Source organism: Sander vitreus, chromosome 2, assembly GCF_031162955.1.
Source record: "Sander vitreus isolate 19-12246 chromosome 2, sanVit1, whole genome shotgun sequence".
Taxonomy (NCBI): domain Eukaryota; kingdom Metazoa; phylum Chordata; class Actinopteri; order Perciformes; family Percidae; genus Sander; species Sander vitreus.
The window spans coordinates 27,012,239-27,036,823 of record NC_135856.1 but is presented as its reverse complement, the minus strand read 5'-3'; the positions used below and the strand labels follow the sequence as shown (position 1 = coordinate 27,036,823).

At 40.1% G+C, this 24,585-nt stretch overlaps 1 protein-coding gene across 2 annotated transcripts in view; it reads right to left on the bottom strand.

Annotated features, from left to right (window-relative positions):
- The window catches only part of fat1a (FAT atypical cadherin 1a), an 84,508-nt gene that overhangs the window by 48,218 nt on the left and 11,705 nt on the right, over window positions 1–24,585 (bottom strand). For both annotated transcript variants that reach the window (XM_078263349.1, XM_078263342.1), the window contains exons 3-4: window positions 15,665–15,979; window positions 2,188–2,249 (exon numbers count right to left, since the gene is read on the bottom strand). In XM_078263349.1, the coding sequence (XP_078119475.1) occupies window positions 2,188–2,249; window positions 15,665–15,979 (377 nt within the window). The remainder of the gene's footprint in view (window positions 1–2,187; window positions 2,250–15,664; window positions 15,980–24,585) is intronic.

The following is a 24,585-nucleotide window of genomic DNA, read 5'->3' as shown; positions in this document are numbered from 1 at the left end:
GGAATGTGCGCACACATATATATTCTTCTGAGTCATGATTATCCCTTGATTAGCTGCCCTGAGGATACACTAAGGTGTGTGTGTGTGTGTGTGTGTGTGTGTGTGTGTGTGTGTGTGTGTGTGTGTGTGTGTGTGTGTGTGTGTGTGTGTGTGTGTGTGTGTGTGTGTGTGTGTGTGTGTGTGTGTCGAGAGGGTCAAATGTAGGGTTTATAGGTTTGTGCTGCTCCATGAATGTTTGGCCCAATAAAGTGCTTCCTGCTGGATTCTCAATAACCAGTGACCAACACGCACAAACTTCTAAAGTTGTCATGGTGACGCAGCTCTTTCCAGGCTGTGTTCACTCAGCCGCTTTCTACCTATTTAGGTCAAAAGTTACTTGCTTTAAATTATCCCTCCAACCTCCAACTCATGTTCAAATTAAATAGGAATGTGCAAGAGAGACTTTTTATTAGTTATTTTTCAGAAAAATGTTGGTTCTTTGTGCACTGGAGTTACAGTATCTGATATCATTGTACGCTTTAGCAATACACATTACAAAGAAAGGCAAAGAATATTAGCATGAAGAGAATAGGCGTGTTGAATTTGGCGCAACATTAAAGTCGTCCAGAGTTTGAGCTGGGCGTTTAATGTGGTTGATAAATGTCTGTCTGGAGGCATGTTGTCATTAGACAAACAAACACAATTCTTGAACTCAGCTTAGCTTAGCTTAGTTGGGTGCTTCTTTTTTCTTTTCTTTTTACAAACAAAAATACTTTGAATCAGACACCAATTCCAACCTAGTAGTTCAACAGCTTTCAACCACATGTTGGAAGTAGCAATTCTATGTGGAGAGCAAACCGCTAGAAGGAGGAGCTTTGGGTTTTCATAGGAACCTTTTTGACCATGATATCCAATAGTATTCACAAATTCAAAAGGTGTAGTCAACAAGATTCAATTTAGTTGTTTCTTTCTTGCAACCTTGTTGAATCAATTTCACTCATCAGTAAAACATTTCCTTAAAGTGCTCATATTATGCTTTTTGGCTTTTTCCCTTTCCTTTATTGTGTTATATATCTTTTTGTGATTTTACATAGTGAAAAAGCTCAAAGTCCACCCCAAAGGGTCTTACCATCTCCAACAGAAAACACTGTTCACAAACTGCTCCAAACAGCTCTATTGTAGTCCAGCCTTTACTTCCGTGACGAACCTGCGTCACTTTGTAACACGTTTTAATGCTAGACTAGCTGCTAGCATGGCACGCCCTCATACTCTGCTTCTGACTGGCTAGTAGTCCTTACCTAGCTACTGCACATGTGCGACTCCCAACAAAGATAGACTAGAAGTGAGATGCCTCACTCTGTAACTAAAACAGAGAGCTCAACACACAGGGTGAAAAAAGGAGCTGCAGCAATGTGCAGTACAACAAAAATATGGTGTTTTTTGAAAATGAAACCATGTAAACCTATTCAGATAAAACCTCTAAATACAAGTATGAACCTGAAAATGAGCATAATATGAGCACTTTAAAATAACACAGTCTTCCCTTATTCCCCAGTAATGCAATTAGTGCAGTGCAATGTACAATCAGCGTATGAAATACAACACTGCTCTGGCACCAGATGTATCAGCATTATCCGTCACCCAGTGATCACTGAATTGTGTTAACTTCTAACAATAATTAAAAGGCGTCCAATCTGCTCCCTGTCATCACCGGAAACACAATTAAAACGCCTATTATCAACCTCGGTTCTGTGTTGAGAAAGAGGGAGGACAACAGATCAGGAGACAACAGAGCCCAGCTCAATATAAAACCCACAAGTTAAGACATTGACCTGATGATTTGACAACAGTTTCCTGTCCCAGCTTGCTCCATCCACGAGACGGAACAGTGGGAAAGAACAAAGGCACAGTCACCAGGCTCTTCTACACACCTTCCACCTCTCCCTTCTACCCCATCCGGAAATCAGTTCTAGGTGAAATGATTCCAAAGGGACCTTTTCTTGCATATACAAGAAGACTTGTTTTTGTTGGAAACATGTGGCACTTAGCCAAAGTTGGCTGGAAATGCCAAACCTCTGAGACAGAAAATGTAGTTTCTTTCTAATTATAATGTCAGTAATTCATTTTCACATAAATAAGAGAGGCTGCCACTGACCCGTCCATAGCTTTTTCTTTAGAGTTGAAAATGTGACAAAATAAAGTGCTTACCTCAAGAATGTGCTCGTCTTGTTGCTCCCTGTCCAGTTTTCTGGAAGTAGTTGTAACCAGACCTGGTGGAGACAATCAATAATAATATGAATTACATGCATATAGAATTAATTACATGAAACAACAACCACGTGAATCCATTTCTGTTGCTCTATTTTATAAAATATTTTACATGACAAAGCAATCATTAAATCACAAACTAAATATCACTGAAAATGCTGGACCAGAGGCTATTGTTACTGCAGATATATATATCGGTGTCAGTGTATGTCGGCCGATAAAAACAAGGAGTTGCAGAACAGAAACTCCAAATATGTTTGAGGTAGCTTAGAAACTATCAGCGAGCATGTCCCACTCAGCACAAATCATGGTCACACTTCTTTAATAACCAAATTGTAGGGATCCTTGTCCGAAATGCGTTTTGGATAATAATGTTGGCCAATATATTGTTTGACGATATATTGGATTTCTTAAACTCTCAAAATATTGATATCTGCATCAAATAGCCAGTGTCAGTAGGCTATATGGTGGACTAATTCAATTTGTAGATCATGTTATCAAGAGCCAAAGAGACACTTCCAGAAAACACTGGGGCAGTGAAACAACATTCGATTAATTAAACTCCCACTCACTGTTGGGTGACATAATCGGAACCCTGCTGGTTACCTCATCAGTCACCCATGAGTTAAGAGTTTGCATCTGGAGGAGTGCTCTCCCAGTAGGTCTTCCCTGTTTTTGGTCAAACCAGTTGCCAGACAGCCCACCACACTGCCTTACATATGTGAAATATCACAAAGGTCTGCAAATAGTATCCAAACAGCAGCACAGACTCGACACCCTGCTTTTAATTCTTCAACAAGCTGAATAAATAGTCCGACATCGCCCCCAGTACTGAGGACTCTTTGAAACAGAGAAAAGGAAACTTTAGAAAAAGATCCTGCTGGGTTTCAACGGTCTTTTTGAGCTCCATCGTTCATTTTAAGTAGGAGGATTGATTGTTGTGTGAGATCAATTGCACAGAGGGGACTTTGTTGAGCCAAGTTTTGACAAAAGTGAAAATAAAACAAGCTTGAGTCTTTAGTTCCTGGCTAATCCAATTTTGAATTAAATTCACAAACAAGAGAAGAGAAGAAAAGGAGGGGAAGGATATTGCTACATGGCTACATTATAAGCAGTGTTCTGTTCTCACTACCAATATAATTGCAACTTTGCAGAGACACTGAGTGTAGAGTAGATATGCCAACTTCAACCGCACCAGAGCCGCCTGCTTGCCACACTGCGCCTGATTAGCATAAAGCAAAGGATTTCCGAAACCCAAACCCATCAATGGCACATATGCCTGCAACGAGAATAGCAGGCCACAACTTACAGGTCCTGAAATAGCCCTCCCTCAGCACTGCAATTGAGGCATATGAGCGAGGCGCTTTTGCTCCCCCCTTTTTTCTCCCCCTTTCTTATCCTCTCCTTCCTAGGCTTTATTTAATCTTCACAGTAAGCTGCAAAGATATAGGTCTACTGATATTCTGTCAAAAATACTATAAACACCACTTCCTGTAGATGCAACTCATTTCTTTGCTCTGCTTATCTAACATAGCTACATATTGATGGGCAACACATTTAAATATTAGTTTTACATTCATTTGAAATGGCAACCATTGCAGGTGCAAATATGAAGGACACATTTTAATTACCACAAAGAAAAAATCAACGCTGACTAATTATTCATGTGCTTTAGCCAGGCTGAAGCTGATGGATGATAATGTTTTTAAGCACCCCTGTGTGCTGTGTTAGGTAACTTCTCTCTTTGTACATGTATTATAGAGCAGAATACAGATGACAGCATTAACCACACCGAGTCACTGATTTATAATTCGTCTGCAAATCCGCTGCCTAATCAAGGCTTTGGCTAGGTATCATAACAGAGACAGTGCTTGTAATGTAAACAGTATACTCTCCGGACAGAAGCACAGCACTGCAACAAAACATAGCATGAGCAAAACCAATGAATTCACAAAAAGACTGGCCACTCTGGCGAATAGAAATTTGGGTTTTCTAAAGACTGCAGAGAAGTCCCAATTCACAAACATAATTTACACCTTGACGCTGCAACAGCAGGCACACTGGAAGATGAGTTAATGACACAGGTAGCACATCACTGAATGCCCTTTGTTTATGGGTATACGCGTTGCTCAAAACTCTTGCATATTTTGGTTGAGGTGTAATCTCTCTCTCTCTCTCTCTTTTTATCCGCCTGACACAAAAAATAGCTCTGCTACCTCCAGCTGAAAATAAGATGGGAAATTTGGAAAGAGTGCACGGGCAAGCAAAAAAGTAAAGCGAAAGAGGGAGTGAAAAGTGATTTTGTCCTTAGTGCACTGTGGTTAGTTAAAGTTAAAATAGCAACAGCAGACCTCAGGTACCTCAGGTTTCATGTACTAACTACAACCTGCTGAAATTCCATTGTCAAGAGAAGCAGTTCAGTTGGCAAGGTGTCGTTAATATCAAGCGTGTATGGCTATCCTTCCAGGTGCAATTGTGCCTTTGGCAACAGCAGGATGCTGACCTTCTCCCAGCAGGGCGGCTACATTTTCTGCCAAACTGTGTATTCTTTATACACGTCTCTCATGCAACATGACAGTCCGTCATGTGGTGAGCATTTGCCTTTAATCATATGGTCTGTCCAAGGTTCCACTTTTCAATCACATAAAGTGTGTTCCACAGGTGTGCTGAGTAGTCTAGGGCTGATCATTTTCATTATTGATTAATATGGCAATTATTGTCTCTATTAACAGATTCATTGTTTTAGTCTATAAAATTCCAGACAATTGTTAAAAATGTCCTAAAACCTAATGAGGAGTCTATTCAGTTTAGAAAGAAAAAGTAAAGCAGGTAATCTTCCAATTGGAGAAACTGGAACTGGGTATTGTCTTTATCATTTTCTCTGGTAAGATGACTTTAAACCATTAGGCAATCAATTTTCAGAATAGTTGCAGATTTATTTTCTGTCAACAAACTGATCGATTAATTCACTATATGTATCAGCTTTACAATAGTCAGCTTAGCGGTTTTGGGGCATGGCCTCTTGGTGAAATTGTTTGAATCGCAAGCTCAATTTTACTGCTCTCTCGTATTTTTAAAGTTGAAGTATTTTAGAATTTTGATGGAGCATAAAACCAGCATCCACTTCGAGATGTAGAGATGTCTGGGAGTAGAATCAAACATCTCAAATGCAAAAACATATGTTGCGTCCACCGCGGATGAGTAAAGCTATTTTGATGCATGTTGTGTTGTGGCTTAAACTGCTTTTGTTTGCTTCTGTTTCCATTTTTGTGTGGCATGCTGCCAGCTCGCTGCCAGATCTCTGACCACGGGACTTGCCGCCCACTCTAATATCTGAGCACTGATCTCACTTTTGGAAACAACTAGCTTCCAAAAAATCTAAACTTTGTAAACTCCAAATCTATTTAAACTTATCCCGCAATCATCCACCACTCGTAAAAAAAAAAAAAAAAGAAAAAACCTACATGCACAGAAGAAATGGTCCTTTTATGTAGGACTATGCTGGCAATAGTGTTCCAGCCAATAAAGGTGCATACCTCTCTATCTCTAAATGTTAAGGAACTGTAAAATGATTGTTTGGTAAGCCAAAGCTCACCAGAGAAGTCTGTACTTCCAACCCGCAGCCTTTGTCACAAAACACACACACACACACACACGTACACACACACAAAAGCCATCCTCAGGCGTGGGCTGAGCTGGGCCGACAGTAATTATAGCCATGCTGTTTTGAGAGGGGGAGAAAAACAACAGCAAAGCAGCGGTGGCACTCTCAACCATGTCCTTGAGCGCTACAACCACTGCTCCAAAATGGAGGCCTGGAGGGAGTTAAGGAGTCTAGGACATTGTTGGGCCGGTTCATACCCAGGCATTACTGCTGTGATTAGCAGTCTTTAGAGTGACACACATATTTATACGACACACATCGGGAATGTGCTGGGTGTCTGCAGTGGCAGGACTTGTGCAATTTTAAAGTCCTTGAGATATTTAGTACTGTTGCTGTGAACTGACACTATGTTTTGAAAATTAATTATTTAAATGCTTGCTATTTCTCTCGTGTGTGGAAAATAATGAACAAAGACTGCAACATTTCTTATCCCGAAACCCAACGTTCAACCCCAGACAGCTATATCAATATTCACAGCTTCATTATGAGTCATGTGTCTGCTACTCAAGCCTAAAACAACACTGTGAAAAGTATCACTTTTCACTGCTCATGATGCCATCTATCCTCTCAAATGAAAACAGTGGGAGACCAACGTCCAAAGGACTCTGGGAGTTTAAGATGGGACTGATTGGTACATTAGACTAGGAGCTGTTTGTCGCTTTCTTTATAACAGACTCTTCAAAATGCTGCTGAACAAGAGCTACTGATTGAGATATTTTATTGAGAAGAAAAGCAATGCTTGGCATGCCATTTAAATGGCAGTGTAGTCTAACTGAGGTCCTGTTCCAGAAACACAGAATTCCTCCAATGAGAGGACATAGAAGCCAATACACTAAACACATTAATACATAATATGGTCTTTGTGAAAATGAGTAAAAGGCATTTAGCGGGGAAGCTATGTTTGCATTAGGATCGAGATATCTCAGCACCTCACAGCTGCAAGGTTTATTTGTAATCCGAAAAGACAAGCACGTCATGGAAGACTTAGGGCTATGGGGGATTCAGGTTCCCAAGTGCTGGTGAAAGTGAATGTTGTGGGGAGTTGTGTAAATGGATGGGATGCTTGGAAGCAGTGGAGCAGCTGAGGTACCATCGTGCTTACTGGTAGTTTTGATGGATGTCAATTCTGATATGTACACATAAACTCTGGGTGGTATTAAAGACAAGGCATCACAGATCGGTAGGAGACCGTGTGGGAGAAATGTACCCATGTTGTGATCGCAGGCAGATAGTTTGGTTTTGATACCTATTTGTTACACATCTTGTTTTAATGGTTTTCCCTTCTCTCCCTCATAGATTTCACACTGGTCTGTCAATTTTCATCAGTCAAATTTATATTCTTATATAAGAATACATCTGCAAGGCCAATTACACTGCCCACCTGTCAATCAAATACTTTTGGTTATAGTAGAGTATAAAAATTATGAAGGTTGAACTAGCGAGTTCTGGAAGGGCAGAGAATTGGTGCAAAATGTAATCCTTAGCAAGGATCTGTAGAACTTGCATGGAGAGACCATATATGCACAATTTTCATTGGTGGATGAAGTCCATTTTTTCCAACAGATATGTGTGTTCATACATTAAAGCCTAGCACTCCTTACAATACATACACTAGGATATTGTCTGTTGGTTTCACCTGCATTAAAACAGTGAATGACAGGTGGATTTGTTCGCTAAGGCAAAGTAAATCTGGGCAAATCTTTCACACTGAGTTTAACTTTGGTTGAGTTTGACCCACAAATTTGTGCTGTTGAGCAACAGCAATGTGTCTTGACAGTACTGACCTTTGAGGGAAAGGAAAAGCCAAGGAGTCTAAAATGGAGGAGGTTAAAGGACAATTCCGGCTCAAAACGAAACTAGGGGTTATTAACAGATGTGTACCCACTCAATCGTTCTCTGGGACGTTTTCATGCTAATTGAAGCTTGAAACAAGCTAGCGCGGACCGCTGATTAGCTTACAACGCTAGTATTCGGGCCAAAGGGAAAGTAAAAACAAATCACTATTTATACCATTAAAAAGGCTCAAGATATCACCAAACTTCAATGGTAGCATAATGAGGGTCCCTAAATGTTAACCAAAGCATTGAGAACATTGTAAGTGTACAGACAGTTTATTGAACGAAGAGCTGCGGGAGCTCCGTGAAAGGGCTACGAGAGAGAGAGAGCTACCGGTAGTCAATGCCGCAACACAGCCTCGTACTTCGGGAAATTGGTGGTGTACCTGCAGACATTGTGAAGCTATGGCCACCGAACAGGAGTGTCTGCGTTGCACGGAGTGGGACCTGTTGCGTCGCGACACCCAAGAGACGCAGTGTTTTGTACAGTCTGAAGATTTCCCCTCTCTGATAAACAGGGCTGCACTTGAAACTTTTTTCCATGTCCCGAAAATAAAATGGAGACGGCGACCCAGACCGGAGGGACCACATGGAGAGTTATCCACTGAGTAAGTACACTAGACAAGTTATGTTTTACTTCGGTGCGATTATTTCAGATACATTGAGCAAATTGCTTTTGATTTTAGTTTGCATTGCCAGCTGTAAGTCATGACTGTTTTTCATGACGGCGGCCGCATGTAAACATGAACGAATATTTTGAGCCTTTTTAGTGGTACAAAATAGCAATTTGTTTTTACTTTCCCTGTGCCCCGAATACTAGCGTTTTAAGCTAATCAGCGGTCCGCGCTAGCTTGTTTCAAGCTACAAACACATTCGATTAGCATGAAAACATGTCCCAGAGAACGATCAAGTGGGTACACATCTGTTAATAACCCATAGGTTCGTTTTGCGCCGGAATTGTCCTTTAATGTAGCTTATTTACTGTGTTGCATCATTCACTTTTATTTAACCTCCTCTGTTGGAGTATGAACTGCTCCACAAAAGAGGAATGGTTTGAAGACAGAGAGTCAATGAATTCACTGGGGCCTGCTAACTGACAGTAAGCAAGCTCGTTAGCTTCAAAAGCTTAACTTCCCTTTTCATTAACACTTTTTGTTGAATGACATGATGTACAACCCAAAGAACAAAATGCCCTGGGGGAGTAAACTGCATTATAGATACAAAGAAGCTTGAAGAGCTATTGTTACTAACTAACGCTGGTATGTTTCCAGCTGGTTAGCGTGTTAGCTTACCAGCAACACCAGTTCACCAACTAGTCTTGCGAGTAGTCACTACATCACAAAACTTCTAGAACCAAATATTTTAAGAGGATGCACGAATGACATTCACTGTGCCAACTTATGGTTTGACCAGGTCTTTACAAGGTATCATGGGGCCCGAAGGCAACATTATACTAAGAATACAAAACGAATACAGTCAAATGTTTTGCTGCCTACAAATTTGCACACACAGTGGTCCACACGTTGTAGCTTTGTACTGTTAATTTTTTCAAGGCAATTTTACACCTTTCACCTTTAAAGTGCTTGTGTGTACGGTTCACTTAAGTAGGTGAGGCATTTTGATGTGCACCGACAAGAGTGACCTGGTCCATTTAACAGAGGTATCTCACTGCGCTTCCACATTAACAATTGATCAGGAACATTTTAAGAGATCAAAAATTCAAACTAAAACACTGCACATTGTAATCATAATGTCAGTTTAATCTTTGCTTTGGTTCAACTTACTCGACCTTATTGTAACAATAACACTAATGGCAGTGCATCTCTGCTGCGACAGATTTGTCAATACACTGTCTTGAGCGATGCCTCTGCAATCCCACACGGGTTTGCCACTGTCAAATAAAACTTTCTTTCAAAATACCAGCAAATCAACCAATCAATTGTCTAATTAAAAGGTGTCACTTGATTGTCGTAGTTACTAGGCTTCATTTCACACATAAAGAACAAGTGGGTCAGGTCTTGTTTTGTTTTTACATGTAGGTCAAGAGGTTGCACATAATGGTTTGGCTTCACTTTGCACTGAATGAATCACAGTTCTCCTGTGGTGATTTTATAACGTTGAGAGGTGAGTAAATGTTAGCTTATCCCTCCTTTTTGCAGGAATTTCAGGAAAATCTTCACACAAAATTTTTGATAGCATTTTCTTCAATTAAAGTTTCTGCTCCATGTTCATAAAAATAAGGCAAGATAGAATGAAAACATTGGACACCCACAATGACAAGATTAAAAAGATCATGTCGCGTTATGGGACGTGTTTCAAAGATACTGTGGTTAAACTGAATCTTTGCCAACTAAGCCACCATGGCCGTTCTTTGAAGTTTTTAAGAAGACAATCAGACATTTTTCATTTTCACATTCTCTTTTCACAATCTCTCTTGAGAGCTGTAACAATTGTTCCGGCCCCAAATCACCGGAAACATCAGGAAGTTGTTGGAAGCATCCATTTCCTATCTCACTTCCCCTAATAGTGGTCGGGGCTTTGGTAAACCACTGAAAACACCAGGGTGTGTGTTTTCTCTCTCAAACAGATTAGGCATTACTGAAAGTTGATTTAAGCCCCACAAAAAAATGGATGATTTGCAGCTGCAATCCCAGTGGCTGTTTTCCCTTACCTTTTCATTCAACCCCAGGGGTGACAAATGCACATAAAACCTGTCGAAAGTATCCAAGCTTGCCAAAGCATTACCCACGGCACTCCTTTTAAATTGATGACAATGAGTTGCTGGCTGCAGGCAAAGAAAAAGGATGGGCCACAATTGTTCAATACGACTGTAAGAATTCACCTGGGTGTATCGTTCTTTATTTGGGTTTAACCACTGGAATGGAAGCTGCCATTAAAAGGGCAAACATAATCAGGTATAGACAGCCATATCCTATTAAAGGCATGCTCTTGTCCGCTATAACTACACCATTGTCTGGTGACGAATACAGATAGGCACCATCATTATAGGGTGGAGTTTTCAACAGGCTTTCGGTGCTCTGAGCAAAAATCTTATAGGTCAGGCCACCACAGACTAATTATGCTATGTTCGAAAAAGTCAATGCACTGGGACAATTAGAGAAGCTTTGGAAAGTACTTATACTACACAAGAAAAGGAAGAATAGGTACAACAGGAAGTAGATTAATGAGCATTTAGCAAGATAAGATAGCTATCGGAGTGATCTTTGCTCCAGCTCTCTCTCCTTAACTTAGATATGACAAACCAAACTTCCTGTGTGTGTGTGCGTGTGTGTGCGTGTGTGTGCGTGTGTGTGTGTGTGTGTGTGTGTGTGTGTGTGTGTTTTCTGGCATAAGAGCTCTGCTCAAAGTCCAGTACGTCCAAGTACAATGACAGCATTTCAGGGAAGAGAGAGAGAGAGAGAGAGAGAGAGAGAGAGAGAGAGAGAGAGAGAGAGAGTGATTCACCAGGTAATGAACACTGCTCACTCTACCACAGAAAAGGTGGGCAACTCATGTCAACAACCTCAGATGAACTAGCTCAGAGCTCTGACAACTCCTTCATACAGAAAATAAAACTAGACAACTAGTGGACTAGCTGTCTAAAGTACTGTGTGAGTGTGTGGCCAAACCATCATCATTCTAATTTGTACCCAAGTAATAAACAGCATTTAATAACATTTAGACATTTTACATAGAGAACACACATTATCTATCTGTCTCAGCCCATATCCTGCTGAGTCTTTTATCCAGCGAATACAATTCTTCTCAGCTGCCAAATCAAGGCTTAGGAGCCGAAAACAACCGTTGTCATGTCTGTGGGTGGGATGAGATCTGTGCCATCACACAACTGAGCACTGGTTCATCTTTGAAAATTTCAAACCCAAACAGCATTATTCAAATTCACTGATCTCATACTGCTTTAGAACACTTAATTCATATCCAGCTGACTGGCACAATTTTCACCCGACGTGGCTCTGCCTCCTTTTCTCTCTGCTTGTTCCAATCCCCTTGAAAGCAAAGCTATATCAAACCGTTAAGTTCTAAGCTCTCTAACGTTGGGATTGCAGTAGTGTCTGCTAGAGAGAAGAGCTGGCCTTGCACTTTAATGACAAACTAAAGTCAGAGAACAGCCAAAACAGCAGGACTTGTTTACTTGGCAGAAATAAGGTGGGCCTAAGCCTTTCATCCTGGGCTTTATGGAGTCAATGTGGGTCTGTGCGGGAAAAGGGCATCCAACGCCACCCAAGGTGTCAAGCGAAGTCTTCATATGTGTTTGAAGCTTGAGTGTATGCACAAGGCTGTAGTCCATGATAGAAGGCTAGCTAGTTAGCTTGGAACACATGCATGTTCCAAAACCCACACACAAAACATAGGCCTTAACATCTTTTCCTTTTTCCCACCCCTTTGTAGAGCTTTGTAGAGATGCCAAGGGCCTATGCTTCCAATGCAATTTTAGAACATGTAATTACAGAGACTTACATGTAAATTTAAACATTTTCAAAAACCTGTAATATGCGGTGGGAAAGCCATATTGAGTTGATAATGTGGAGAGATATCAGGCCTATTTTCATCTTGTTTAATACCACAGATATATTAAATAAAATATAACTTGTAATCGTTCCTCAAGACATTCAATTCAACTAAAAACATTGGCTAGTAAACATGTTACTGTCATTTTAACTGGCATATATCACTGTCTAGTAAGCAGCTACACTTGGCTCCCTGTTTTCTCTTGTTTTCTCTCCCCACCCACCTGTCTACCTCCACTCTCTGCTGCAATCTTCACAAACTATGAAGAAAGAAAATCAAAGCAACGACGCAGGGATTTAATGAAGTTGTCTTTGTCCAAACCACTCTTTGTTTAACTTGACTCAAGGAGCTCTGGTGTCCCACTGTTAAAAGTTTTAACATGCTTTGATATGCGTGAATGGCTCTTATTTTTTATGCTTCAGTGTCCTCCGTTAAACCAGTTTTTTTTACAGAGCTCTTCTGACACTCGTTTAAAAAAAAGAGAACCACGCAAAGACAATTCTACTATGAAGAGGTTCTGTCCACAGTGGCTTTGACCCTAAGCTTCATAATTGCTTCAGATATGTGAGCTAAGAAGACTTTCAACTGCTGAATAAGTGATAATTCACTGTAGGCCTGGATAAAGAAAACTATGAATCAAAGAATATTTTAATATTTTAATCAAAAATAAAAACCAAAAGGCAATGCCATGCCATTCAGTTCAAGATCAGCTGCTTCAGTGTAAACATTCCTTTCCAGGTATGGTCCCATATTGTCGTCCATAGAAGGGCAAAAACACACACACACACACACACACACACACACACAAAAAAGAATATATCTGGAAGACATATGATTGTAAAGATATTAGGTCTGCCTATGTTATGTATGACTGCTTTGTCAAAAGAAAAATATTCAATTTCCCAGCACTTTGCGTTTCCAGCCACCCCGAGTTCTTATCACCATAATGTAAGCTGATCTTATCATGCATGTAGATGAAACACCAACCTTATGTGTCCTCATATCTAAGGTTTCCCCTTTTCTTCATCTTTTATTTTTTCTTTCTTTTCCTGTCCGTTGGGGAGTGCCCAGCATTACAGTGAGGCTTGTTTGGGAGGCATGCTACATGATAAATCCTTATTTGGTCAGAAAAATTCACATTGCCACTTCCAACAAAAATAACTCTTTCGTTTGTTGATGTGACAACCTTGGGAAACAGGACCACACACACGTCAGTGAGGACAAACTGGAGCAACTGCTTCGCTGCCCATTCCTCATTTCAGTTTAATGAGCACTTGCATTCGAAGCTGTGTGTAAGCTAGGTAAGAAAGAATAACTAATTAAGTAACTGGCACTTTCAGAGACATACAGAGTTTAACCATCTCATGTTGCTACTGTGATCTATGATAGTCAAAATGGAAGTAATTTAAGTTCACACTAACTGATTATTGTTCTTGATTTATTTTATATTTTTATATTGACAAAGCTAATGGCTCTGAGTGGGTTTATGCACACGTGTAGAACACACTCTTCAGTGGAATCACACTCCAGTCCAGCATTGCGAGAATAAATCTGACAACTGGGGCTGTCAAACGATTAATTTTTTAAAGTTCTATACTTCGCGATTAATCGCATATTTTATCACATGATTAAAATTCTATTATTTTGCATTTCAGAACAGTTTTTAAGTACATATTAACAATCAAAAGCAATTCTTACCAGTGTGTCTTGATTGGGAATCAAATGAATGCAAAGAAAGACTTTATGAACTTGATTTTAAGATTTGTAATTATTTATTTACTGTAAACAAAAGAAAAATGTGTGAATCTGTCATTATTGCACAATTACTCCAAGTACCTAACTAAAAAACTAAAAATCCCTATCCTTACCAGAGTCAATATAGTGTTTAGTAACTCCTAAATAATGTTGATTACTCACTGACGTCCAGTGATCCCCGGTTAATGAGACAGCGTTTGCAGCACCTTGCAGCAGTTCCACTGTGGCTGCTTTCTCCGTGTCATACAGGCTGTGTGTGGGGCTGCTGTCCCCCTCAACAGCAATGAGACAGGTCAGAACATGCCAACCGTAGTACGTCTTTAAGACCCAGGCCTCTATGATGCTGACCAGTCTGCAGTTATTTGCCACCCATTTCGCAAGAGCTGTAGTAATTTTTTGGGATTTGGTTTCATCGACAGGTCGGCAAGTAGCACTCTCCAAAATACTGCTTTGCTTGAGTGGGTAGCATGCTAGCGTTAGCATCACGTTAACTGAACTATATGCTTAGCTCCGTAGGTGGTAGCTCAAGCTTGACGTGCTTCGGTGATGTTTTAATTCGGCTTTACACAACGTGCATATGGCTTTCGACTTGTCTACGAACCGTCCGGGAGTTTTGGAAAATAAAAAGCTCCATTCAGAGTTATTGCTACTGTCTTTCTCCATCATGCCTGCAGCCTGCAACAGCAGGAAGGTGTTAGGAGGAAGTGGCAGCTTGATGATAAGTAACGATGCTGCAAAGGGTCAAAATAGTAGCCTGTTATGCACGACGCAAAGCCGAGTGAAGTGTAAAATAGATTAATGCGATTAAAAAAAAATTACGCGTTATGCTCGGCCCTTAATCGCATCGCGATTAACGTGTTAATGCTGACAGCCCTACTGAAAACATTTACGGAGAGGCTCTGGATGTACATGGAGCTTCTTTTTTTCACCTATTAGAAGTATTTTCACTGCTATTCAACTAAACATAGCCGGCTCCTGCAACTTTAAAAGAATCCAATGAAATATTAATCATCACACCATTTGCAGAGTACCATATGAGAATACACTTTAGAGTGTTAGAGTGGAAAAAACCCCTGTAGGCACAACCCACTCCTGTCCTGGGCTAAAATATGGTGTTCACACTGCTCTTCCCTTTTCACAAGAAAGGGAACAGGAACCTCACAGCAGCTCACTAGCCTGTCAGCCATGCACTACAGTACATCTCAAAACCTGGCCCCAAGTCATTTAATATATAGTATAATTCTTTATATATGTTTGCCACATTTGTGACATTTAAAGTAGTTGCTGGCTTTGGATGAACCAGTTAGTATATCCCAATTGATCCCTGCTTACATGAAAAGAATAAGATGTGACCTGTGATCGTACAACAAGCTATTGTTTTTAATATTTAATCATTTAGATGGTTAGATAAACTGTACACTGGAAATAGGGCTATCCTTCAAAGTTTGAGTATGAGCTGATTTCTTTGTAGTTGTTAAAGGTTTCTTTCTTGAGTAAGCAGCCATGTTCAAGGTTACCATTATTCTTGGAATACAATATGACCTCATGAGTCAGAGCAGGGACTTCCTGTTCTGAGGAAGCAATTGTGTGGTAATAGTGACATAAATTTCCATCACAGTCACAGCAATCTTACCTGTCTTGGCGTTAACGGCAAAGAAACCCTGGGGATTGCCGCTGGTGATCCTGTAGGTGAGTTTATCGCTGGCCTTGGCGTCTGGATCAACTGCATTTATCTGGATGATTGACACATCTTTAGGGGAATTCTCCATGACGGAAGGGTAGTAAACGGGTTCTGAGGTTTGCGGTGCATTGTCGTTGACGTCCTGCACTTCGATGTAGACCTCGACGAAGGCAGAGAGCGGCACCACGCCGCGATCCATTGCATAGACTGTGAGCCAGTAGTGAGGTGTTGTCTCATGATCCAAGAGTTCTTGTGTTCGGATAACACCTGAGAGATGGGAAAGACGTAAACATACTCTTTAGCCTGCGTTATGTCAGGGAACATGTTTATGTGCAACACATGCCATGAGTTTTACATCACTGCCTGCACTATCAGTGACCTCTGAGATCGATTTGTTGCAATGAAGAGAACAGAAGCTTGAACAAGCGGATATAGGAGGTTGGTTGAAGGCATTTAGACTGAAACATGTCATGGTGGTACATTAACAACAACCAGTCAGTGTTCTCCTGTTTACATTCACTGGCAGGGAAGTTTTTTTTTTTTTTTACTGCCATGTTGGGCTGTAGCCTTCAGCTGCGCAAACAAAAGAGCTTTCAGAGACCTGTGAGTTGTATAAGTTGACAATGGTTAAATGGAAAATTGGAGGATGGGTCAGTTTGGCAAACTGAAAGAACTAAGGGGGATATGTGAAATTATGGGACTGACTGAGGATATAGGAAAGTCTGAATGCAGTTAAGGTTAAATATCACAAAGGTGTTTTGAGTAATTATGTCCCAATGCACTACGGCAAAAGACCCAAGGTGTAAAATTTGTATCAACAAGGTACGTTTTAATGCCATAAAAAATGCTATGTAATTGGTTAACTGTTAAAACGCGGACATAGGTGCTTGACCTCTCCACTTGAACACTAGTTAAAATGTTTGAAAAGCAGAAACTGGCAAGCAGTGTGAATGTTCTTTCTGATCTTTCTGAGGAAAAGCTAACAGCAAAGTTCACAGAAGTGAATTTGCTTTAGTGCTTTGCATTCCAACCTGGGCCCACTTACAAGCCCTCACCTTTTCAGTGTGTGTTTAAATAGGTGTAGGGGTGTTTCAGTTTGAAGCCTAGGCTATGTGTTAGTTTGCTTGTGAAAAGTTTTCGCCTTCCTAATGTGTTCACATGACTGCTAATAATTCAATTATAACCAGACTAAGATTTTTGAATTATTCAATACAGGCAGGAAAAATGGCACAACGTGAACCTGATGCAAAGCAATAAGAATCTGACAATAACAAAAAGTGGGAAAATCCATTAACTGTTAGGCATGTGGATGCCATAATATAGCAGTTACCTAAATGAAAAAAAAATGAGCTGTTGATAATGAAAAAACACCAAATTATTTGGATTACTTGCACATATAAAGTCCCATTATTTCAACAAGCACAAATAACAATATAAGGCAGCGAAGGGTAACATAAACACATAGATATCTTTCAGGCAATGGAAACCCTGACAACCTTTTTAATAACAACCATTTTCATGTTTGTGGTATTTGCGATACCTCTATAACCTTGATAAGTGAAATGGAAATGTATGGCTTTATTTCATTGTACTATTATCTGCAAACTAATAAAAGTGAATGATGGTCTAAGCACACCCGTATCATTACCGGTTATGGGTATTGTCCATTTTTCCTAGACTGAATCTATAACACACTAACTGGTCGCCCAGATAAGGGAGCCTCAACAAAACCATACACATAAGGACACATTTCTAAGGTTCAAATAGTTTACATAGACCACCTCTTTGCTGCCGCTGCCTTTGTTTACCTGCTGTAACTTGATGAACTGCGAGAACGGAGTGCAACTGAGAGCAGCCAAACCTTTTGCCTTGGGTAAAGACAGATTTATCAGAAAAGAGATATCGCTCCAAATGGCTTCTCACAAAATTCTCAATTTTAACACGGAAGGGGAGTTTGGTGGCACAGCTCATTTATTCTCTCGCCCCACTTTACTTTGCCGTCCCTGCATTTTCGGCCTGGGATCCTCTCTTGTTATTAGTCATCATTATAGCTCTCTCAACTTAGCTTGAGGCGTGTAATAAGAGGGGTAAGCAGGCAAGGGAAAATAAGTAGCTCCCTAATGTTTCCTAAAGCCAAGGACCCCATGGCGAAAAACAATATTGACCAGTACATCAAGAATGCAAATTAGTTGACTCTGTATAGTTGAACTAATGGCTTAGAGCTGACAATACACAGAGACAAACACAACCAAACATTTGGAGAAGTCATAAAATAAGAATAACAGATATAAAATACTACTACTACTTTTTTTTGCAATTATCGCAATTATGGAAGAATCTATGTGCAGGTAATTGCAATTGTTAGACATAATTAAGACATGCAGATGTGAATGTGAGGCATCCAGAGCAGAAACACAAAAGGATAGGAAGATAAATGTATCGGACAACCGTAGAGAGGGAACTGGTGGAATAGAGCAAAGTGCTAATAAGACAAAGTACAAGAGAAAATAAGAGACAAATGGGAAAGTATGAGAACTCTTTTGTGCCTGTGCCAAGGAGAAGCCCATGCTTGAATGCTCATGTGTTTGACTGGCAGAAACCAGCCTAGCAGAACAATTCCACTTTCTCCAGTGTCATGCGTTTTGCTCAAAGTTCTTCACCCTGATTCTGTCAGCATAAAGGAGATAACTTCATATGTTGCAGTTAATAACTTGCAACAAGAATACAACTGCAGCTGCAAGAGGAATGTTACTGTCCACAATTGTCCACAATTTCACCTTTTCAAACTAAATGCCAATGTCAACTTGCACAATTTTTTTTTACTTTGGCCATATTTATCTCTGAACAGTCCCTCCAGAAAAACGCGATTATGCGATCGCATAATTCAATGCATAATCAGCCAAATTCCACATATTTATGCGGGGGGCGCATTTTTTTCAAATACGGCGCACTTTCGGCGCATTAATTGCCGATTTCCGCACAAAATATGCGGGGCTTGCATGATTTCATAATCCCCGCATTTTCGTTGCAAAAAAGTCACATATATCTTAGCAGAAAGTTGAAAAATGTTGCGTTTACTTCACACAAGAGCAGCCATTTTCCCCTGTTGCCATTGGAACGTTATGAAGTGACGTTATGAAGTGACGTTATGAAGTGACGTTATGAAGTGACGTTATGAAGTGACGTTATGAAGTGACGTAATTACGCGACGTGAACATTCATCGAAAAGCTGCAAACCCCGCGATGAAGCCATGATGAAACTGCAGTTTTTGCAAGTTCCCGCAATTTCATCGCATAAAATTGCATAAATATACCGCATATTCCAGCGCATTTTTTAAGAAAACGTGCCGCATAATCAAGGATTTTTGCCCGCACCAACCACAAAAAAACTCCGCATTTTTCTGGAAGGACTGTCAGAGACTCAAAACAAAACAACTTGACCTAAAATGTGTAAAACGGCACAGAGTATGAAAAGCTGCCACGAACTTTGGCTGACGAGTTACAAACAAGGCACATGAAAGACGAATCTGAAGAATTTAGTTGCCACACCTATTCCATATACCTAGCCTACCCACTGAGGCAGGGGCAAAACCTGTCCATAGGCCACAAGAAAAAAAAACTTTCTTTCCCCTTGCTCTTTTCTTTTTCCTCTGGCTTTGTTCTTCAAAGTTACTTGAGCACAGTGACAGCGTAGTGGAGCCTTCAGACAGCCATTAAGGATTTCAAATTATCAAGACCAACAGGTATTTTATATACGAGTGTACTACAACTTCCAGTAACAATGAAGCCACAGTTGGAAGAGGGTGACATTTGCTTTTGAAAATCAGCTTGAAACTGTTCACTGCATGTCACAAGTTGTCAAGTGAAACAAAGTAGTGTACTATAGTATATGCTGTCAATACAAGATTAAGACTCACAAATTCCAGATTGGCAGTTGTGCTGATTTTCTCATTTCACCCCGACTATGGGAATTTGATTATTCACCCAAAATGTTGTGATTACGTGCTACTGGTTCAGCGTACTCCAGGACTTCCTTGTTCATTCTGCAGTTGAAAAATCTGGGTTTGCTTTGAACTACCTCCGGTAATTCCGCTCACCCCTACCCCACATTCCTCACTCTTCACAGGCCTCTCGCTCACATGCTTACATTAACTTTCTCAGTGCTTTATCCCCTCTTCTCTTTCCACAGTCCTGGCAAAATGCTTCAAATTCCACTACCACGTTGTAGGCTTTCTGTTAGCCAGAAACTTAATATCACATCATCCCAAAGTTCCCAGACATCTGTAGCCAAGATCCGTGCTTCAAAGACATCAAGCCTGTTGCAATGCCTGAAACCTTTTGAAAATTTCATAGATCTAAAAAGTATGGTCCGAGGTTTTGTTGTTGTATTATTCAAAGCATTGTCTGGTGCATTGACTTCATAATAGCGGTGCAATATGATGAGTTTTTTTTTTTTAGTCAAAGGCAAAAAATTCTTAAAACCTTAAGTCACTGTAAATAAAATAAAAATGCATATGGACTGGGTTGCACGGTCTATTCGTAAGTCTATTACTAATTTTGTGTGTAATGGTTTTGCTAAGTGTGTGTCCTTCCAAAGTTCTTAGTAACTACTAGCTAGTTTCAAACTAAAGATTAGTTTGCAGTATTCATGCAGTTTAGCATGAGTGGGAAATATTTGATTATGCGACCTTAGCTAAGTAATTTAGCAAAACGTCACTAGCATAAAGTTCTATTATTTCAGGTACCTTGTGTTGTTTTTGTAACATATACAGTACCAGTCAAAGGTTTGGACACACTTTCCCATTCACTTGAATGAGAAAGTGTGTCCAAACGTTTGACTGGTACTGTAATTAAAAAAACATTGTTTATTTTTTAGCTGCACTTTGATGTGTCGACCACATTCCATATTAGCGAGCTAACGTTAGCTTTGTCAGCTAATTCAGTTAGCCATGCAACTGTTACACCTGGCAGTAAGTGCGGTGCCAACACTTAGTAACAACTAATATCTACATTAGAACTACTTTGTGTAACCCATATTAATATAGCAATGTGTAGTAAACACGTTGTAACTAATTGTACATGTAAATAGGCTTACAGTTAGTGTCATGGCTCTCTCGCTTACCTTAATTCCTCTGTTTTTTACCCTAAAGAAGGCTGTTTAGTGCCGATACACGTGGGTTGCTTTCCAGTTCTATTTTAAATGTACTAAAGATTTAAATATGAAATAGCCATTTAAATCAAGTTTTTTTTTTAACTTTTTGTAAGAAGAGTGCCTTGGACCTTTCTCTCTTTTCAATTCCTCTTGTTTTGTTTGAAGGGTACACAGTGGTCATAAAACATTCTGATAGGTCTCAGAGATAATCATAACAATGATACAGTATCACACAAAAGCCATGTCTATCTTATCTCCTTCAATATCCCGGTCTATTGAGCCAGTGAGCCATTTACACTTCATGCATTACTGTGCACGCTGTATACTGTCAGTACCGACAGAGAAATGGCTGTCAACAGCTGGCTAAAGGGAACATGGTACTCAAGACAAGCTCCATCATTTCACCAGCCTAACAATGGAAAACACTGAGTCTATCAGTGTAATCCTATAGTTTTTGATTGTTTTTTTTACAGCCAGTACTTGATAATGAGTTCAAAATGTCTTAATAAGCCATAATGTAAAAGGGTGCCTTGAGAAAACATGACAAGCATTTGGCCTTGGAAAGAGAATGACAAAACATATTTTGATACACTTGGTACATTGCTGTGATGCATGTCTGTATATTTTTTTCTTTCCTTGTTTAAAAGAAAATTGCCTATTAATTCCAGTTGAGATAGCTTTTTGGGACTTAGCTGACGATACAAAGCTTCCATTGTTACTGGGAACAGCGTTATTTCAAAGGCCTTTGAACAGGCCTTAGAGCAATACTCCTTGATTCAATATCACAGTATTATTTAGGTGTTGTTATAATGCCTCCTAGCTCTCTGCCTGTGCCTTTGGTAACAATGAGGGAAACACAGGGTCCGTCTTCATGCATATCTATATCCCCACCCCTCTGAATATTTTTTCTTTCTTCCTACGCTCTCTACTACTCTCTATATATATATTCCCATTGTACATGGTAACCCCAGCTAGCCTAAGGAGGATGTAGACTTTGAGCTCAAAGCAAACAATTTTCCCTTCATATGAGTTGAGATTCATGTCATCTGCCCAGATGCGACTGCACTGACCAGGAAATGATCTCCTGCTGGCTTCTCACCCATGAAGCGAAGCCAATCATCATAGAACGTGACTACAGTTCGATAGGCTACCTCTCGAACAGACGCAACAAAAGTTTTAACAAAAAAATATAGGCCTATATACAAGCTTAAAAACCGAAACGGGGAAACCGCTAAAATAGGTATGGTAACAAAATCCACCTATTAGTACCTCTGAAGCTTACTAATTAACTTGTTATATATCTTGAGTCCCTGCTGGTTTCCTGGCAACCTCACTGTAACAACAACTCCAAGACTATGCACAGCCAAAAAAACATCGGAAACACAACGCCGTGTAAAACCACAACCTGGTGTTTTTACACCTTAGTTTATCTACGGATTAAACAAACAAGATATAAAGTTCCCACCTGTTGCAGTCTTTAAGCTAAGATAACCGGCTGATGGTGGTAGCTTCATATCAACCATTCAAACACTAGTGGTATTGATCTTCTCATCTAGCCTAACTTGCGGCAAGAAAGTGAATAGGCAAATTTCCCATAATTTCAAACTATTTAGCAAGGCAAAGAAGTCACTGGGTTATATTATCTTGTGAAGGTGGTGATGTTGTTGTGTCCACATCCTAGAGTTCTAATCTTTAAGAGATTTGGCAAAAATAAATGTAGTTAAAATTTAAAAAGAATTCCCCCCAATTTGACCCCCCGTCCTCCAATATTAGTGTCAGTCAACAAATTATTGGTTGAAAGACAGGTGAATGAATTTTAGTACACACACTTCACTGCACCTTAATGTATTTGTGGTCAGGTCTCTTGTCAAGTACCAGACAGCATGAAATGCTTGAAATAGGACTTTGCTGAAGTTTGAATAAAAGGATAAGAGCACGTCGGTATCTCTTATATCTCTGCCATAATTCAGATCGAGAGCCCCTGGTGAAGATGCTGAAAATGTGTCTGTGGGGAAGATGCTAATGTTTTCAAAATATCACTTCTGTTTGTACTCCGTAATGCTATACAATGCTGTTCATGGCAGTGGTTCTGTTTAGCACCAGTGGCTTGAAGTATTAAATAACAACAAACTCAAACTGTTTAATGAAACCAGGTTTGTATTTTACTAAATTAAATAAGCAAATGTACGTAACGTCATTATGGACTTCTGAATGTTCCTTGGGGCCCACTGAAAAAAAAACACTGCTTTAAAAGTGAAAAGTCTACTATCCATAGTACATCAACAGGAATAGAGAGTATAGCTCTAATTCATGATAGTGTTAGCATACACATAATGAAGCACATCCTCTGCACAAGGCAGCCTTACGTTTCTTTAAAAAGATTTAATGGACTGAGAGAACAACATACTTTTAACTAGGGAAAGTGTGTTTTCTATTTAGCAACCTACAATCAACTTTGTCCCGCTGCACATTCCTGGTCCCGTCTCCACAGTAACAGCACTCAAGCAAAGACTACTTGGAATCATGTGCCACTTTGCTGTCCCACTTTTATCTCAAACATATAGGTACTGGATGGAAAATTATGGACAGAGGGCAACAGTTCTCACTTTTAGCTAGCTATACTTGATGCCAAAAGACTGACCATAAACAAATACAAGCATTTTCATTATTGCCAAGAATCTGTTTACCTTGAATGGAGAACAATGGGGAAAGAAGTGAAGGACAGGCAGTTTTTTGGGGGGAATGGAAAACACACTAACAGGACTTTGTCATTATGCATCAAACTGTTTCATTTGCTTTCACATAGAACACATTTACAGCACAGGCTGCAAACAGATTAAAGTGAAAGGGCAATGAATATATTATCCACCAAGAAAGGGCAATGCATACATTATACAATCAACGTCTGTGTCTCATCTAGACTGAACACTCTCTGCTCTGGTCACCATGTATGCTGGATTAGTTCACTTCAAACTGAGACACAACTTGCTTTTGAGCACATTTTCAAGGTAAGTTGTGTTGTAGCTCCATACCATCACCTCCACGGCAATATAGCCTTGAGTTACTCTTTACTTTCAAGTGGAGATGCACAAATTGATTGTCCTGTGGCCTACTTTAGTTGATGTTCACGCAACGATTGGGTGTTAATGCATACAATGTATATCTACATTTATATAGCTAAACTAATCTAAAGCCCTATTCGCACGGCATTAGTATCATCTAGGACCCTGTGTGATTTACAAATCTAATTTATAAGCAGCGTTTGTTTACAGACATTCTTAACTGCAGATTCTTGAAGGTGTGTGGCTCCCTTGCACAAATGCAAAGCCAAGGACTTCACTATCCAACATCCTTCAATTCAAACACTCAGGACATTTTTGAATCTAAGAATACTCCATCCTGCCGCCTGAGATGAAGTTGTGCAATGGTTTATCTAAATGGACTGAAAAAGGCCTTTTGTGAAGTTGGCTCTTTCCCTTTGACTTTCCCATTTTTCTGCAATTGTCTAGTCTGAGTTTTTGATCAATTAGGGCAGTGTTTTGATTTCTCCCTTATAGAGGAGACACACCAGCCCGATAATCAGCCGTCGGACCGTCTGGCGAGGTCGGTGACTCGAGTCTGTTCGGTGTGTCCCGTACAAGGAGCCATCGGCCTTCATTTGGGCCGACCCGACATGTTCAGTCTGGAGACAGGGCAGTCGGGACTCGCCCGGAAATGGGGA